Source organism: Lissotriton vulgaris, chromosome 2_1 (genome assembly GCF_964263255.1).
Source record: "Lissotriton vulgaris chromosome 2_1, aLisVul1.2, whole genome shotgun sequence".
Classification (NCBI taxonomy): Eukaryota; Metazoa; Chordata; class Amphibia; order Caudata; family Salamandridae; genus Lissotriton; species Lissotriton vulgaris.
In genome coordinates, this window is record NC_141687.1 from 1699223322 (window position 1) to 1699243384 (window position 20063).

Consider the following 20063-nt stretch of genomic DNA (forward strand, 5'->3'; position numbering starts at 1 on the left):
CAGTCTCTGGAACTGTACCAGCCCAGCAGGTCTCTCCGCTCATGCAACCAAGCCCTGTTAAAACCCCCCCTCACAAAGAAAACCAGACAAGGAGACCGAGCTTTCTCCTCTGTTGGCCCTGCCCTCTGGAACAATCTTCCCATTGACCTAAGAACAACCATAAATCACCTGTCCTTCAGAAAGGCATTAAAAACCCTTCTCTACCAAGAAGCATTCCTATCCATATAACTTTCCAGGTTGCTCTACCTGACAACTCTTTAGCCGGCAAAGCGCGGAGATACCCTTACGGGATTGATTTCTGCGCTATAGAAGAAATTAAATTAAATTAAATTAAATAATACATGAATATATCCGATTTGGCTGATACTCTGGTCTCTGGATTAGAGGCCAGATGTACGACCATTCCAAATTGTGACTCGCAATTTGTGCTCAATTGCGAGTCGCAAATTGTGAGTCGCAATTTGGAATGTACAACAGTGTCAGAGACACTGATTGCGATTCCCAATGGGGTCGCAAAATGCGAGGCTCATGAATATTAATGAGCCACTCGCAATTTGCGACCATTGGGAATGGCTGGCCATCCCAGGGATGGTGACCTACTGGGCTCAGCAGTCCTTCATGTCTGGGACAGCTTGTCAATAAAGCAGTTTATGTTTTTTTAAATGCAGCCTTATTCCTTAAAGGAAAAAGGGATGCATTTTTTTTTTTTTTATGAAACCTTTTCGTTTCATTTTTTAAAGGCAGGTAGTGGTCCCTGTGACCACTGCCTCACCTTAGAAAATATTTTTAGAGCCAGTTACAAAGGGAAAGGGGTCCCCTGGGAATCCCTTCCCATTTGCAACTCCATTACCACCCTCTTGAAGAGGGCGGTAAATTGCGAGTGTTTTGCGTCCGCGATTGCGGGCGCAAAACATTCATAAATGGCTAGAGAGTCGCTATTAGGAAGGGAACGCCCCTTCCTAATAGCGAGTCGCAAAACACTATTTTCAGAGTCGCAAGTTTTTTGCGAGTCGCAAAATAGTGTTTGTAAATGGCAACGTAGGTTTTTGCCTGCTGAAACGGGTTGCAAACCCGTTTGCGCACTCGAAAACTGGTCATACATCTGGCCAAAGGCTTTTTAAGCACTAGTTTTGATTTATTCTTTACAAATTCATTACTCCAGTTCTACTTATTGGATTTTTGTCGTTTTGGTCTTTATTTTCTCATACAAATATTATCTCTTTTTCTTAACCTGTGTGGAGTTTGTTGGATCTTTTCATTGGGGAAGGGTGGGGGTGTGTGGGGTTGTGTTTTTCACAAATACTTTACACATTGCCTCTGCTCTGTGCCGTTATCTTTTAGTGTGTATCTAATGTACCCAGACTAGAGTGGTGGTTCCTGTTTGGGCAGGGTGCATACCTCTGCCAGCCAGACACCCCAGTTCTAACAGAGGTACAGAGGGCAAACTCCACAAACTGCTTAGACCTTAAAATCATTAGTGCTGCATTTATAGTTGTTGGAGACTTGAATGTAAAGTGTGTTCTTCTTTCTGCTGTTTCCAGAGGGTCTGTGCATCAGAGTCACACTGACTTCACATTTTTAGCTGGGCGTCTGATGAGCAAAGTCTTTGAGACTAGAGGCACCATTGATCCGTATCTAGGTCTGGAGATCACCAACAGGGCAGCCCTGACGTTTCTTCAGGAGCATCTCGGTAAGGGAATGACTATGATTGTATATTTTGTCTCAGATACCACAAACATGGAAACCAGCAAAGATTCAGTTGTCTATAAGTTTCCCAAAATCTACGGAATTATTTGGTTGAATGAAATTCTTTTTAAATATTTAACCAAATAACTGCAGAGGAATTTTGGGTAAATGTGAGCAAAACAAAGGAGGTAGCAAAGTACAGTGTTAGTGCCCTCAGATCCACCACCCCCCTTCCCACACTAGTTTGCTCCAGTGGTTTGCTAATCTGCACTAAATATGAAGTGGGCTGAGAATGGGAAAAGAAAAATAATTTGACCATCGGTCCTGCTGGTTTTGTGAGCTACTGGTCTTGTCTAAATGTTGTGGCAAAATATTATACCTGCAATATCTATTTCCAGTTGAAACTCTTTTCTTTATTTATGTTTGCCGTTTTTTAAAGCATTGTTGAATATCTTTCAGATACCTCAGGGTGCTGCAACTGTTTAAATGTGTGTACTGGCACATTTCTTAGTTCTTTCCTCCTTACGCATCTAAAATACACAAGTGGGCTTCTCAAGTTCGTAATGTACTCAGTGTGAAAGACCGGGGTTCCAATAATCTAGCAATGTTAGTTTTCCCCCTTACTTTCTTTGTTGTTTTGTTTCAGTGTTTATTTATGTATTTTAAAAATGTGTGAAAACATGTCATGAAAGACTAGGGCCTGACGTACATGCAGACATGCGCAAATGGGTCTAAACTGCGCACTGACTTTTTGCGACCTGCCTGATATTTTGCTATACTGATAGGTTATATTTATAAAAGCCTATTCACAGATTGTCACAAAAGAACCTGCCTAAAGAATATTAGTTCTGCTGATCACTATTTTCGATCACCTGTGCTTTGATAAAACTGATAATGGGTAGTGATGGTTTACTACATGACAGGACTCTAGGACACGGCCTCGCGTCTGGAGGCAGAAGGGGAATTATCAAGGAGCTCCATGAAGGAAATACTATTATTATTATCTGGGGTCATTACAGACAGTTTCAGGGCCGAACAGGTCTTTGTAGAGACTATACCCACACAATCCTCCCTGAAATCTTAGGGATTACCGTATTATTATTTATTTTAGAAGACAAGACAGCATCTTTGTGGATAATTCTTTGGAATTAGACATCAGTCACTCTGATAGCTAAGTGACTTGTACAGCCGTAGCATTAGATCAAAGCAATATATGGGACACCGAAACACGCGTTGCTGATCTGGGTCACCTATTTGATTCAGAACTTGACTTCAAGGATTGACTCTCCTGCCAGACCTGTTGACCCACGGGATCGTGACAACAGACCTTTATTTTTAGCCTTGAAGAAGTCATTTGTGTGACGAAACGCATGTTGGCTGTATCTTGGACCACAATACAAAATATTTATAACAAATCTGTGACTCTTGTCTTCTGAAGTTGAGAAATTTTCAGCAATATTGTGCATGACAACAGTAATATTGGTCTATGGACATTGAGTGCTTTGGTACATAATTTTTAACTGCTTTGATATGCACAAGGGACTGCATACCACCATCGACCCACTGTGCTCACATTCTCAAACAGGAAACATTTTTTTAAAGCATATCATGTCCCTTAGTAGAACAGATATTGCTTTAAAATAATCCCATTTGGGAGGACCTCCCGTAGCAACTGTCTGATACACCTCGAGTCCCCCGTTATGGTCCTCCGGCGAGAAGCTTTCCCCTGTGGACAGCATCCCCTCTGCAAATCGTATTGTCGTCTTGGGAGTCGGTGGCTGATTAATGGTTTGAGACTACAATTGAAGTCCCAGGTAATTGTCAAATGTCACTGCAGATTGCAATTAGCAGGGGGTGCCCCTTTTCTACCTCCTTATAATAGTAATTCAGAATGAGCCATAGAAACTATTTTTTTTAGTTGAAAACGCATTTTTTCTCACCAGAATTTATTAATTAGTGAAAAACCCTAATGTACGGTCGCAAACAATGATTATACAAATCATAGGATTTGGGATTGCAAAAGGCTTTGCACTTCGCACTTTTTGAATAGAAACCATAGAATATATGCCAGCTTTTTTGCAGAAGTCAACTTCGAAGGAGCAGAATAAGATCATGTTGAGTGGCCGTCGTTATCCCTTTACATCTCTTTCAGGCTGGCAGCGGCCTGTCTCTTTTTGACTCATTGCCAGGATAAGCCTGTGAAGGTGTCTGTCATGTGATCTATCGCCTTGTACGGTTTATCGCCTTCCAGGAATCATCAACAACACTCGTTATCCGGTCTGTGGGCACTGCTCCTGCTCTCATGGCAGCGCCAGCCACATTCTCTTCTTAAAATGAATGATAAGTGGGTTAAATCCATCTTTGACTTCACTTTGCTGACACTCTGGTTATTAACTAGGAGGTGGTGGCTTGGGCGTCGGACGGTGATGGCATTTGAGGCACTTCTGAGCTGCAAGCGTAGAAGATCTCTATGGGTAATATGGCTCTTTCCCACAAACTATGTCAGATCTTCCTATGTAAGCTAGTTTGTGAGGATTTTACCCCAGACATGTTATTGCCTTTATTTCTTTTTTTGAAACTTTTATTGAGTTTCAACTAAGAAAACAAAAACATAAGAGCGTAGGAGTCTCTGGGTTGGACCCTCTATGTAGGAGGAACCTCATCAATCAAATCAGATGAGCAGGGGCATAGCATCAGGGGGGCGTTTGGGGTGTTACACCCCATTAAAACAAGCATTTACAATGCAATGGTTTCGCCTTTGGAAAAGTTAGAGCTATTGGCATTGTAAATGACAAAATTTGTATTTATGTGTTGGTTTTGAAAACAGATAAATAAATGGCATTGTCATTTACATTGCCATTAGCCTCTGCAGTCACTCTGCAGTCCCTATCACTCCATAGCACTCCCTAGTTACTCTGCACTCCCTAGCACTCCCTAGTCACTCTGCACTCCCTAGCACTCCCTAGCCCTCCCTAGTCACTCTGCACTCCCTAGCACTCTGCACTTCCTAGTCACTCTGCACTCCCTAGTCACTCCCTTGCACTCTGCACTCCGTGGCACTCTGCACTCCCTTCTTGCACTCTGCACTCCCTTCTTGCACTCTGCACTCCCTTGCACTCTGCACTCCCTAGCAGTCCCTAGTCACTCTGCACTCCCTTGCACTCTGCACTCCCTAGAATCAGAGGTAGAGTGGTCACTGAAGAGGAAAAGAACAGGTGAAGGAAACCAAAGTGACTGTTCCTTGATTCCATCCCATTAGATGAAACGGCCTCTGCATTACTTACGATGAATGCTTGTATTGTGGCTTTCTGCTGATCCCTGGCATTGGCGTCTCTGCACTTCACTACTGGACCACATGACCCAATTTCATCCAAGTGAGTGTCAGTTGACTGCCACCGCCTATCCTTCAAGTTCCTGAGGCACGGGTCTGCTGCATTATCCAATGATCCTCTTGTGTCCATACAGGCTCAGTGGATGTCAAATGAGTCCTTCTAGTTTCTGCAGCAGGCTAAAGCGGTCAAGAACAGACGCATGAAGTTAGTACCGTGGCTTGGTAAACTATGATGAACTTGGCTTGCAGTATGTATGGTGTTGCAAATATTGGAGCTGCACATGTATTGAGCTGGTACTGCTCTTGATACATCCTATATTTTCTAAACTGCTAGTTTTCTGTTAGTTACTTTCTATTGCAGTAACCGAACATTTAATTTGAAACCCAACCATTTAAACCTAAACATCCATATTTTACTCATGACCTAAAAGAATGAGCGTCCATTCTCCGGGCTCTAACCGGGCCTGACTAGACGGTCCTCTCTTTTGTCGGACCGAGCACCGCCCCAAAGGTATCAAACTGTAATCTGAATTATAGCTTGTGATTTTGCTAGCAGAGACAGACACGCTCTAACACTGCACACTAAACGTCTTCTCTTGACCTGTAGATATAAGTAGGCCTGAATTGTAATGTTGATAGATTTTATTCTGCAATTTATATTTGGCACAAAGAAATAAACAGCTTTAGGCAAAACGAGGCTCAGTTTAGAGAAAGTAGTAGTATATCCGAGACAGCCCGTTCCTCTGGAGAGAGAGTGTGCTGTGTGTCTAGGTGAAGGGGGAGCAGAGCGCTGCAGAGTTCACCCAGCTGGCAGGTTGTAGGGAATTCCTGCCCTTAGCCTCGATGACATCATTCAGTGCAAGCGGTCCTCTCCTCTCTGCCAAAGTAATTAACTGCAGCGGGACTCCCACATTCTGCGGGACGTGCATTTGGCTGCTCCAAGCTCTAGCGGGTTCCCGCTGGCGTCAGTCCGGACCGGAGAGAGGGCCAGGGAGATGAAAAACTCTTTGCTTTCACGGCACACGGACAGCGGGAGGGGGGCGGGTGGATTATAGCTCGTGATTTTGCTAGCAGAGACAGACACGCTCTAACACTGCACACTAAACGTCTTCTCTTGACCTTTAGATATAAGTAGGCCTGAATTGTAATGTTGATAGAATTTATTCAGCAATTTATATTAGGCACAAATAAATAAACAGCTTTAGGCAAAACGAGGCTCAGTTTAGAGAAAGTAGTAGTATATCCGAGACAGCCCCTTCCTCTGGAGAGTGTGCTGTGAGTCTAGGTGAAGGGGGAGCAGAGCGCTGCAGAGTTCACCCAGCTGGCGGCTTGTAGGGAATTCCTGCCCTTAGCCTCGATGACATCATTCAGTGCAAGCGGTCCTCTCCTCTCTGCCAAAGTAATTAACTGCAGCGGGACTCCCACATTCTGCGGGACACAAACCCCGCCGCCGGCCGCATGACGTTGCGGAGGGAAGAAATCGCGGGAACGCCCACGAATCTGGTCCGGCCATGACGGACAGATCTCTGTTCCAATGGGTAGCCTCCATTTATGGAGCTAGCCAATGGAACAGAGAGGCGGTGACCAAGCCACATACTGTTCTCATTAGGTTTTCACCTTCGTGAAAAGCTGCGTGCGCAGCTTTCACTTAGGCGAAACCTAAAAAACTATTCTGTATTAAATTGGTGGGTACAAGTGCTTTTTGTCGGGTATTGTAAGGTGTCTGTCTTATTTCACCTGAAATGTTTACATATAGACAGACAAAAGGACACACACTCGGTCTCTTGTCTATGTTTCGAAGGTTGTACAAGTTGGTTAATTTGGAAAATATCGGGCCAGATGTATCAAGATTACGTTTTGCGAGTCTATAATAGCAAATTTTACTGATTCGCTATTATCGACTTGCAAAATGCAATGTATGTAGGTTTCTGCAAATATTTTGCGATTCCTACATATTCCTTAATAGCGAGTCGCAGATTGCGATTTGCTATTAAGGAATGCCTTCACATTCATTCGTATGGGCCTAGAGGCCCATAGAAATTAATGGGAATTGCATGCGCAATTTGCGAGTATCCAATAGGTACTCGCAAATTGCACATGCAATTTTAAGGGTGACTCATGTATGTGCGCCACATGGCACTTAGAAAAATGCAAAATTGTGCCTTTTTCTAAGAATTTGCAATTTACCACCAACTTAAAGTTGGTGGTAAATTGCGATCCCTTACATCAGGGTTGCAATTTAAAAATCGCTTCCTGCATTGCATTTAGAGAATCGCAAATTGCAATTCTCTAAATGCATTAGCAAAATAGGTAATCGCAAAAATTGCAATTCCCTATTTTGCGATTGCCTTTTGGGATAATACATCCCAAAAAGCTTTATCCCATTTGCAAGCGGGTAGATTCTGCGAATCGGCCTGTTTGTGAACGGGAAAACTCTTGATACATCCTGCCCATTGTGTTTTAAGTCCTCCTAACAATAGACATTCTGCCCTTAAGCTCACTCATGCCTGCTTCTCATATGATGTATTTTACCAATAAAGGCAGCGGGATTGTTGGGAAAACTGAAGCCCTCCTCCCACCTTACTGAACAAGCTGCGCCCTGCAGATGAGTTTCATAGAGTAAAGACATATGGAGCTTATGTATTTGCAACAAACAATGATGCAATCAACAAAGCAGCTGAATCATACCCCCAAAAATCAGCACAACGATGAGCAAAATGTCATAAATGTAGCCACAATAAAGCCCATACTTATAGCCCCAAAATCTACCTGAGCAAGTACTGGAACCTGTGATTGTTTCTATATCAAGTGGAGAAGTGTGGCTCAATGGTTAGAGCGGCAGACCCTGATGCAGAGGTCTGGCCCCGGACCAGGGTTCAATTCCCCGCCTCGGGGTTACATTACACCTGAAGAATCCGTGTTGTGCACGGTGCGGGCTCGAGGGGGCAGCCATGTTAACCAAATTCCATGAATCCGGATTGGTTTTCTGGTTGTGAATATTTGTAATTTGGGGCAGTCACACGTTCACACGTACATAGCGTTCTTAAATAGTTCACGGGGGAATGAATACCTGTTCTAAAGCAAGCCAAGTCTTGGTGGCTGCTTATGCACTATTCTGCACGAGGGCGGATGGGTTGCTTGTGAAAGGCGGTGCGGTGCAAAATGTCACTTTGCTCGAGCAGGGGGGAGCCGCTTAAATCCGTGTCCTGGCAGAGGGCCAGCGTGAGCGTGTTCTTGTCAAGAACGGCCGCCCTGCCCTTCAGCAAGTTAACCTAAACCGCCCCATCTTTTACATTCCTGTCAAAGTGTTCCACTTTGGGCTGAGGTTGTCTGAACAGCCCCTTGGCCTAAGAGTATTCCCTACACACTGATACAGGCGGGCGAGTCAGCAAATTAACAGGGAGACCCGAGCTAGAGCCGAGCCAAGGGTCTGTCATGAGCCGAGCCCTGAACATTTTTCCTCTGTAAATTATACCGAAAGCATCACGTAAAGAATGATAAAGTCTCTTCAAAGCTTTAAAAAAGTGTACGCATTAAAAAAGAAAGTGAGTTTTGGTGAAAGGAAAATCTTTGCCTAAGAGCACAGTTTAACCGTGGTAAACAGCTATTTATTTATCTAGGCTTTTCTGGTTTCACTTTGCACAAATCAGCCACTAAATTGGTATGTATTTGCCCTTCATCACGTTAAGGCTTTTTTTTTATCTGTTGTGCATTGTTGTGCAGTTTTTATATATGCTTGACCCGAAGCACCATCTACATTTCAGGTCACCCTCCTTTGTTTGCAGGCCCCTGTAGATTAAACGATGTGCCCCCGTTTACAGGACGTTAAACTGACGCCGAGACTCGAACCTGGTTGGTTTCCTAGTACCAAAGTGAACAGCTCCGGCTGTTAGGGCACTTCCTGGGTACATGGAGGCAGGGGCAGATGGCACATGAAAGCTCGGCTCGGTATTTTATTTATTTTATGCGCTTTTATATAGTGCGGAATTTACTCGAAGGTGTCAGAGCGCTTCACAATAGGAACAGTACTGATACATGAGGAGAAAATTACAAGTGAACAAATTACAAAAGCAAGCGTTAGGTTACATGCGGCAAAAGTGACAATCGTGAGCAAACAAATACAAGAGGTAGCAAAGGTACATTACAGGAGGAAAAAGTGACGTGTGCAGGTTATACAAGCGTATAAAGTACAAGTAGAGGTATAGTACTTAAAAAAATGGCAGACACTCAGACTCTCTCAACCATGCCATCAAGTGATTACGTCGCACATAAGCAAGCTAAAAACTTAGCAGCTACACCTATCTAACACAAAACATAATGGCTGAAATGCTCTGTAAGTACAGTATACATATTATTTTAGGCCTTGGCTAACATCACATTTAATGGTTGAAAAGCCCCTACAGTAAATATTATAAATAATTTAAGTAAACTTAAAAGGTCTTGGCTAACGCCCGATCTAAACAAATATAACCTGGAATGACTCATACTGAATGGGCTCGAGGAGGTTCCAACTGGACCTCGACCCGAGCCAGAGCCAGGCTAGGGGATGTCTCGAGCTTTCAGGTATCACCTCCTCTCAACACTGACAGACTACCACGCCTACTCTTTTCATAGTAGGGCAGGGGGCAGCTTGTTGGGAGGCCGTGTGGCCACCGAGTACGTAAACCAGAGCGGGTGTCTCCTTTAGCGCGAGGTTACTCTGAAATGTTAAAAATATCTCTTAGACGTCCGTTTCTCAGGTGTCAGCAGGGTGCAGTCTGTTGGAGACACTTCATTGTGTCTTTCCGGCTGCATTGACAGGAGTATCGCTTCTTGAGATGCGGTTGTCAATGGCTCCACTAGATGTCGGCTGTTCGTATTCTTTTGTAGTTCTTGTTTGAGCGGCAATTGATCGCTTGCACGTGTGTCCGTTGTTTTAGTTTTCTTCCGCGCGCCTGCATGCACTTCTATTTCTCGTTGTCTTATTCGGTCAAAGACAACACTGTCCTCCTGTCCTTGAACAGGCATCTCAGACAACACAGATGCACGTTTTCCTTCTGACTGATGATGAGGCCCTCTCTTCCCCAACGTGTTGGCCCCTCTGGGTATGGTGACTGGGTGGTCCTTTTCCGCCCAGCGGGTACAGTCACCTGCATCTGTGCTTCTTCTGTGTCCTTTTTGCGTAAGCCTTGCTGACCCCTTCAATGGTGACGGTGTGTTCTTCACATTATGGTGTTCCTGGGGCTGACATGGCATGTTGTCTTGTGGGGAGTTCAGACATTGCTGGTTGTTGGCCTGAGGTGTGTTGCTTTGGACAGGGAAGGCGGCCTTTGCTTCCACTGTATTTTCAAATGGTGGACACTGTGACCGTTGTCGGTACCAGGGCTCTGTTGATTTCAGTGATTGTCCGGACATGCTTTCTGAGTCGGTCAACGACGCACTCCTGGAGTCGACGTTATCGAGGAGATGCTCCTCTGGGTGCATCTTTTGAGTTATTGCTATGACGGGGCTGTTTGCTAGCCACGTATGTGCTTCCTTGGTTTGGTCTTGAGATGTTTGACTCTTCTCTGTTTTCTCCTGATCACGGATGGCTTGAGCGTATGCGTCTTGAGTTGTTCGAGGGTTGTTTGCTGGCCACGTGTTTACTTCCTTGGTTTGGTCTTGGAGTATTTGACTCTTCTCTGTTTTCTCCAGATCACAAATGGCTTGAGCATATGTATCTTGAGTTGTTCTAGTGTACGTGCGTATCGGTTTCTGGGGATGACGTGGCTTGTCCCCTCGCCGGTGTTTGGTCCTTTCTTCATAATTGTTGAGTCGACTGTCGTCGGTCTCCTCTGTGCAATCTGTGTCTCTGCCTGATGGTTCTCCGAAGTAGACTGTGTGGTCTGTGTCTCTGCTCGATGGTTCTCCGGAGTAGTATGTTGGTTTCCGAATAGGACGTGACTTGTCCCCTCGCCGGTGTTTGTAGTGTTTGTTAAGACCATTGAGTAGACTGTCTTCGGCCTCCTCTGTGTGGTCCGTGTCACTGCTTGACATGTCTCCAGAGTAGTGTGTTGGGTGGCTTCTCGGCGGTATGTCAAACCGGTTGTCACGGTTCCTGGTCGTCCAAGTCTTTCGCACACCCTTATCCGTTGTCCTTTGTGTTGGTGACTCAGGGAGTTCCCTGTCACTTCGTCTTTCATGATGTCTTACTTCTAGTCCGCTTTCGCCCTCCCTCTCTCGGGTTTTGTTTGACTCCCGGGCTTTCCTCGTGGACATGGGGAATGTCTCCTTTCTTCTCTTTTTTTTGATTCCTGCTTCCCTGTCACTTTGTCTCTCATGGTGTCTTGCTTCTAGTCCGATTCCTGCTTCCCTGTCACTTTGTCTCTCATGGTGTCTTGCTTCTAGTCCGATTCCTGCTTCCCTGTCACTTTGTCTCTCATGGTGTCTTGCTTCTAGTCCGCTTTCGCCCTCCCTCTCTCGGGTTTTGTTTGACTCCTGAGCTTTCCTCGCGGACATGGGGAGTGTCTCCTTTCTTCTCTTTTTGTTTCCTGCTTCTTGATGGAATTCTTTGGACGCTTCCCTCGCTGTGACCCGCTCTCCAATTTCGGCTCTCCTGATGATCTCTTTTAGCGAGAACCGCCCTTGAATGATCTTGCGCTTGGTGTCGGGTTTCGAACAGCCTTCAATCACCCGCAGTCGGATTGCATCTTCATTTGTGAAGGTGTCGAAGTGGCAACATGTCACTAGACGTTGCAGTCGGGTAATAAAGCTTGGTAAGGGTTCTAATGGTTCCTGCCGTGCTGCGTTGAAAGCAATGCGTGCATGATCCACGTCTTCCTTCGCATAAAAATGAGCGAGCAGCGTCTCTCTGAGTCCCCTATATGTCTCTGTGTCTTTTGCTAGAAATGTTTTGATTAGACGTCGGCCTTCGTGACCCACCAGCTGAAGCAGTAGTAGTCGACGTCTGCTATCCCTCCACTCACCGATCGTTGTGAGGAATTCGTCCACCGACTCCAGCCACTTGGACCATTCAGGACCTAAACAGTGAGCGCTGGTCTGTGCCACTGGAGGAGGTACTCCAATGCAGGGATTGGGTTTATGCGTGTCTTTCCTCATAGGCATGATGGTGTGGTACACAGGCTTCAGGTAGACGGACTTGATTTCTTGAGATCAGCTTGGTCGTCACTTGGTCGTTCGTGTTCGCTCACGATGGTGTAGTATGCAAGCTTCAGGTAAACGGACTTAATTTCTTGAGATCAGCTTGGTCGCCACTCAGCCGTTGGCGGTATGATTCTTTGTTTGTGGTTGTTGTGTTTGGTCGTTCGTGTTTGCTTGCACTGGTCTGTGTGCTCATTAGGGCTTGTTCTCTTGTATTTGCCAAGGCATGTTGTGGTTTCCTCTAGTCTTCACCACTGGTTGTTTCCTGCGGTCACTTGTGCTTGTTCACTCTACCGTTGTTTTTACTTGTGCTTGTTTCCTCATTCCATCTCTTGTGTCTACGCAGTCTTGTTTTATTACTTGTTTGTCGTGCATTCATCAATGCTTGTCGTGTGTGTGTCAGTCTTGTTTCGTCATTTGCATCTTGCTTATTTCCTTCTTGCACTTGCCTGTGCTTGTTTCTTTGTTAGGCCTCTTGGCTTTGCTTATGTTTTCTGTTGACTTCAAGTATTGTATTTTCGCTTATTTCTCTTCTTGCACTTGCCTGTGCTTGTTTCTTTGGTAGGCCTCTTGCCTTTGCTCGTGCTTTTCTGTTGACTTCAAGAATTGTATGTTCTCACACTTGTTGGCAGATTCTACAACTGCCTGACTCTACCATGGCCGACACGTACAGTCTAATGGGGGCCTATGGCTGGCGCCTGACTCTAAGATGGCCGCCGCTCGAGACAGACTCTGCTTGTATCTGCTCGAGATTTTTTCATGTAAATGCTGAGTTCAAAGTCTCTGATTTATTTATTTTTGCTGGCTCATTATGTGGGAGCGCAAATGCTCAGGACTCACCCCAAACCTCTCTGGTGCTGTCGGCAGGCAGTCTCGAGTCCGGTCTTCACTTTCTCTTTTCGCGCTCTTTCTGAGCATTGCGTCGGGACCCCTGCAGGCTCTCAGGTGTCAGGTCACCCTCTGAAGGCACACAGGCAAACGGGCAATCACCCTCTGGAGGCACACAGGTAAGCGGGCAATGCCTCCGCTGTGCTGATCAGCAGGTTTGGGGCACGGGTAGCACTTTCTTTAGAGCAGCGCTAATCTTCGCGTTTTGTGCAGCATACGCGCGCACTGCTGGATGTGATCTTGGTTCCGAGCCCCCGCAGGCTATGCCGACACAGGCTGCAGACTCACCGTGCTCGGCGGGCAGCTCCCTTCTTTTCTTCAGTTACTGGTCATTCAAGAAAGGCAGCATTCAGGCGCGGCGTGTGGGGCATTTCACCTTCGCGCTCCTCACGCGTTGCGCTGACACAGGCTGCAGGCTCTCTGTTTTCTTGGCCGTCTACGGGCGGCAGGGGTCTTAGGCAGTGTGGGGCTTCAGTTACTATCCCATCCTCGTCGCCAGTGTCATGCCTTCCCCTCAATCATTACAGGAGCCGGAGAGTATGGTTCCATACTTCTTTATTCATTCATGTTCTATTCTTAACTGCCCCTCGATCTCCTGTCCCTCCCATTCCTGTTCCTGGTTCCCGGCTCCGCCCCCCAACTACTAGACTGCATCACGACGTGACAGACGTGCGCAGGACTTTTGAGAGTTGCCTGATTCTCATGACGTCATCACCATCTCTGTGTCCCTGCAACGTTATGAGGGACTTCTTTTAAGTTGTTCCGTGAGCGGATAAAGGCTTTCTACGGATTGGAAGGCCTTTTTGTCGCGGCTAAAACGGATTTGCGACAGAAGCCGCGGCTAAGGTGTAAGGAACACAGCCGAGGTAATGTGCTTGATCAGGCAGACACTAAGCCGCACTGACAGGAACTGCCTCAGGAATTACTCTGCGAAGTCGTGAAGCCTGAACCTCCGATAAAGCCGCCTTTTCCCTTCTGCCCTTCAGGCCCTCGCCGAGAGGCCCATCGAAGTCGGCCACCAAGATGGCCGACTCGGGGTCACCAGTTATGCAGGAGCACCCCCATATCCCCCAACATACACACACATCCTACCCATGTCACAGCTCTCTCACCCCTCTTGGGGGAAACTTGTAATACCAATCGCTTCGATATCAGTAAAGCTGAGTCCTATATGACTGACCTGGTGTCACCTAACTTGTGATGAGCATCTTTTGTCTGAGGTATAATCGAGTTAGACACAGAGATGTAAAAAGGCAATTCCAGAATTTGAGCGTCTTTTGAACGTGTCCTTTGTTCATTAAAGCTTTTTGAGCTACCAAATCTGTAAATAATAAAAATATATATATATACAGACATACATATCGTTATCAACGAACAGAAGTATTTATGTTTTGTTCATTTTTTTGTGGATTATTTTATCTCCATAACATTTGTTGTTTCTTAGTAACTGTTCAAATATGATGCAATTCATATGAACAATATCTTACGGCACAACATGCTTTCGTGATTCATTAAATCGACATTTGCAACATGATTCCCTAGCAAAGCATTTGTTATTACTGTTAATTCTTTACTCCGTGCTCAATCCAAAATGCTTATTTGTGTGTTCGCTCGCTGTGTAAAGCGCATTGAGACCCTTTTCGCTTCATACATACTATTAAATACAAAGCACACCAGAGGAAGGGCAGTATAGCACAGCAGGTATGTGGCCCATTCCCACGCTCAGGCGTGCAGCAGCAAAAACTACGCAGGAGGCAGAACGTGCTTATTAATTTGAGTGGCACTAACTGTCCGTGCCCGGCAGTGTTGCCAGATATTGAGACCTATCCCAAGTCCAAAGCTGTCCAGGTTCAAGTCCAAAATTCAGCCCAGCGCAGACTAGTATAAGCCCAAAAACCAACCCAAAGATGCAACCTTTAAAGTGAGCAAAAACAGCCTCCAGGAAAGATTCTGACCATAAATCTAATTTCAGTTTAATATGCATTTAATGAGAAGAGTTTCAATGGGCACCTGTGCACTTCTGCAGTCGTCCAAATTCTATTAATAATTACACATTTTGAAGATTGATACCCTCTAGGACCTTCTAAGTGGCACTTCTATCACTACAAATCTGAACCTGGCACTGTATTTGTATTTGTATTTAATTTATTTATAAAGCGCTAACAATCATCCTGGGTAGGAGGTTTGGTGCTGAGAGGTACGATAACCGCATTGATTACTGATTACTCTAGTTTAGGGAAGAGTAGTGTCTTTAATTGTTTCCTAAATGATAGGAGACAGTCTGTCAGTCTGAGACTGGGAGGTAGTTCATTCCATTTGGTTGCAGCTAGATGAGAGAAAGCCCGCTCTCCCATCCTGACAGTCTTCACGCGGGTAATGTTTGCTCTTCCTAAAGTTCTGGAACGAAGGTTCCTTGATGGTCTATGGAATTTGACTTTATTGTGTAAAATGGTAGGGCCTGTATTGTAAAGTACCTTGTGTGTGATACACAGTAGTTTGAAGTTGGCTCTTTGTCGCATTGGGAGCCAATGTAGCTCTCGCATGCAACTTTTTGCCGAATCATATCTCTTCTTATTGCATACAGCCTTTGCAGCGGCATTTTGCACTATCTGCAGTTTGGAGAAGAGATAGTCTGCCATTCCAACAAACAGAGAGTTGCCGTAGTCCAGTCTGCTCATCAGCAGCGACTGGACCAGGGTCTTCCTACACTCAGTCGGAATCCAGGGGAAGACTCGTCTGAGCATTTTTAATAATGCAAAGCCTCTGCCACAGACAGTGGAGACATGTGATTTCATGGACAGAGCACTGTCCAATACCACACCCAAGTTTTTCGCTTTTATGGTGGGAGTTGGGGGCAAGCCCAGGTTACTTGGCCACCAGCTGTTGTCCCAGAGCTGGGGATTTTTGCCAAACAGGAGGATTTCTGACTTGTCTGCATTTAATCTCAGACAGTGCTCTTGCATCCAGTTGGCCAGTTCAGTCAGGCAATTTAGTAGTCGAGTTTTAGGATCATCTTTCTCGTCAATGGTGTCGTCAGCATAAGAGCACATTTCAACACCCCACTTTCTTCCAATGGCTGCCAATGAGGAAACAAATACATTAAACAAGGTTGGGCTTAATGAAGCCCCCTGAGGAACCCCGTATTTAATGTTTCGCGGGGGAGAAATAAATCACTGGTGAATGAACCCCCTTTCCTAATGATACACATAGAAGGAAACCACCCTGGGGTTAAAGTAATTCCAGCACAACTGGTTTGGCAAGCTGGCAGGGTCATCATAGTACGATCAGAGTCCAATTTCATCTAGTTAAAAGGTAAGAAGGCCAGGTCACTTACGCTGATGAGTCCCCTGCCCTCCACTCCAAAGTCCTTCAACATGAACACATAAACGGGCAATACATTTTATGCAGGACCTGTGTCGTTGCAGAAACAACTATACTCAAGCTTCCAGGCTTGGCAAGAAGCAGATGGGTTTATTTTATTTCTAAATGAAGGAAAGGGTATTGGAGTAGAAAGGAAAAAGATGCATTTTCCCAGAACCTATAGCGAAACCCTCTCCCCACTGTTTCAACTGTGATGTTCCCTCAACTCTGCTGACACTGTCATCGCTCCTCCTGTCCCACCCACTTCTTCTTTAGGACTGTCGTGCTTTCATACCATCAGTGACCTGAGCAATCTCATAAGGCTGTGCAGCTCCTTTATGGACAGGTCCTAAAACAGCCTTTAAAATGGATCCCTATATTCATGTTCTTAACTTTAAAGGCAAAAACATTTATTGCCTTCTCAACGAAGAATGGACAAACCCTGAGATAATCCATGTCAGCAAACCAGTCCCTGATTACATTTCACATACAGACTTTGGGCGATATCAGTTCTTGTAAACTACCTGGGATTTCACGGACTTCCACAGAGAAGGGGGACTGCTGCCGAATTGGGGCTTGGACTTAGCTTGCTGCCACTTAATCCGACGCGGTACTGCGAGGACCAGCTTGCTCAGCGGCTCGTCACCTGCCGCAGCTGGGGCCTCTTCCCGCTCCTCCCTTCTGGTGCATATAACGCCTCGCGGCCCCCGCTTCGCGGGCGCCGCTCGCAGGCTGAGACTTTGGGAGATATCAGTTCTTGTAACCTACCTCAGATTTCACAGACTTCAACGGAGAAGGGGGACTGCTGCCGAATTGGCAACGGTCCTGGACCTCAATGTAAATAAAGTGTAAATCAATCCTAAGTTAATTCTGCTAGAAAATTATGAGCATACAACTAATTATCAGCTCAAAGTAATGAATACAAAGATAAACAACAGTGCCAAGAAAAGGCTGCAACGGACTGAAATACTATAAATCAGTTTTTAATTCATTACTATATCCAAGTGGTTTGTCGACATCTGGGTGGATGTTAACATAAATTTGTACCAAAGGATCACAACAATATAATCAATATATCCATAAATAAAAGTGCCCCCGAATAGGGAACGTCCATAGATAGAAGTGATAAAGATTGATGTAGGTCTTCAAGAGAAAAAAGGAAGAAAAAAGGGAGAATCAGAAATGGTGACAAAATACATTATTCTGAGAACATATGGGCAGTCAATTACAAATCACTGTTCCACACTGTGTGTGTTTTCACCCAGCCTAAGTATAGTATATATATATATATATATATACAGTCTTTTTGGTTGGATATAAATTCCAAATTGGGCACATTAGGTAAGAAAACGAGGTCCAGGGTGAAACCAAAAAAGGTAAGCATCGACGTTTCGACTTGTCTTTGGGCTCAATGGGAAAATTACACCACAGCCGTGCAAGTCTTCATCAGGACAGAATGGAAAGGGGCACTTGCACCATAATTAGAATGATCCAGTAATCCCTAAAATAATTAAGGAAAATTATCAGCCGTTGTACTATTAATATAGTCTAATCACAAGAAACTCATAAGGGACAAAGCTTACTCCCATGGGAGAAACCTGAGAATTCTTCAACCGTATGCGGACTCTCAGAGTGAAACTGAACCTCAGTTTGAGCCAGTTTTTTATTTTATAGTGAATAAGATGACATAAATCATCACTACATACCTTTAAAAATATTTTCAAAGGTCCCATTGGTGTATCTACCCATGTTTCAATACTTTCACCGAGTACTAAGTATTTCAAAGGATCCCGGTGTAATAAGGCACATCAAAATCTGCGAACGCAGCATCGAAAAATATAATTAATAAATTGTATTATATGAGCCCTAACTTCGAAAGGTTGACTTATCTGGGCACACGACCCAACCATTCCTAACATGTACCTGATCGTTGTATAGACGAATAAAGGATACAAGCTTTCGTTGTGGCACCAGTTAGATTATGCGTTCAAAAGTGGGGTATCTGTGAAGATAAAGGGCATCAGTCAGCATATGACACCCGCTATGATCATAGGGAATGATGAGCGTAATATGCAAAAAGCCCTACCTTCGCCCCGTAGTCAACTCTCATGGTGCAATAGTCGGTATCTTGATGCTGAGTAATCACGGAATTGCCTATAATTTAATGATATCCATGTGTACCCACTCTATTATAACAAAAGGAACGTAACCGAGCAAAAACTGCTCCTACCTTGAAGAGCGGCGTCTCTATTCTTCACTGGGTCCCCGTAGAGTAATCGTGGAAGCGCCTGTGAATTTAATAGTATCCATGAATGCCCACTCAGTGTAATAACAGCAGCAGGAGATCGCAGCCGAGCGATGGTTCCTCCTACCTTATGGACCGGCGTCTCTATTGTTAGCAGGGTCCCCATGGAACTAACACGGCGTGCCCAACCGAAGAGAATGTAGGTGGATATATTCTCTTAATACTGTATTGAAGGGTTTATATGAACATGAGGAGATCAGGAGGCAAGTTTCTTTGTTAGATCTGTAATGACAACTGTATTATTTATAGACACTTAAGAGACATCTCTGTGCTTGATCTGTAATGACAATTGTATATTCATGTGTTTAATTTTAACCAGACTGCATTAATATGAGTTTTTTTCTGAATTTGTTGTACATATATATATACTTCTGATTGTGGCACTGTGCTTTTGTATATTCACCATGTTTTTAATATGAATTGTATTATATTCTGCACCTATCCCAATTACTAATATATATGCAAGTAGTGGCTTTTCTCTCTGGACACTTGAGAACACCACCTTGTGGAACAATTTCTTATATATTAACTTTTCGAAAGATAATATGTTCCACACTTTGATTTTTGGCCCCTCCGTGCCAATTGTCTAATTTGATTTGAATCTTTGACTGTAGAGCATGCCGTTAAATGATATGTTCAAATAGTGTTACAGACTGATCTAGTCTTTTTACTAGTTTCATCATGACGCGTCACGTTGACACACGCCAGACGCCCTCGTCGATTTCGATCCGATTACAAAAACACTCTTCGGTTGTGCACGCCGTGTTAGTTCCATGGGGACCCGGCTAACAATAGATACGCCGGTCCATAAGGTAGGAGAAATCATCGCTCGGCTGCGATCTCTTGCTGCTGTTATTACACTGAGTGGGCATTCATGGATACTATTAAATTCACAGGCACTTCCATGATTACTCTACGGGGACCCAGTGAAGAATAGAGACGCCGCTCCTCGAGGTAGGAGCAGTTTTTGCTCGGTTACGTTCCTTTTGTTATCAGTATAATAGAGTGGGTACTCATGGATATCATTAAATTATAGGCAATTCCATGATTACTCAGCATCAAGATACCGACTATTGCACCATGAGAGTCGACTACGGGGCGAAGGTAGGGCTTTTTGCATGTTCGAGGCATGTGGGCCTCTGAATTCATATCTGTGCATAGATCGCCGCCTAGTGTTGGGTCCGGATGATTGCACATTGTTGTCCTGGAAGAGTCTTCGAAGTATCACGAGATAGGTGGCTCCTCCCCTGGACTACAGTGCGCATGGGCATCGACTCCATCCCCAGATTGTTTTTTTCCGCCATTGGGTTCGGATGTGTTTCGGTTCCCTCTGTCGGAATCGATAGTTGTTTAACTTTCTTTACTTGAGACCAA

General features: G+C 44.8%; 1 protein-coding gene across 2 annotated transcripts in view; it reads left to right on the forward strand.

The window, feature by feature from the left end:
* Nucleotides 1-20063, forward strand: part of PAFAH2 (platelet activating factor acetylhydrolase 2) — a 176415-nt gene that overhangs the window by 117464 nt on the left and 38888 nt on the right. For both annotated transcript variants that reach the window (XM_086957665.1, XM_086957666.1), the window contains one exon: nucleotides 1542-1690. In XM_086957665.1, coding sequence (XP_086813791.1) covers nucleotides 1542-1690 — 149 coding nt within the window. The remainder of the gene's footprint in view (nucleotides 1-1541; nucleotides 1691-20063) is intronic.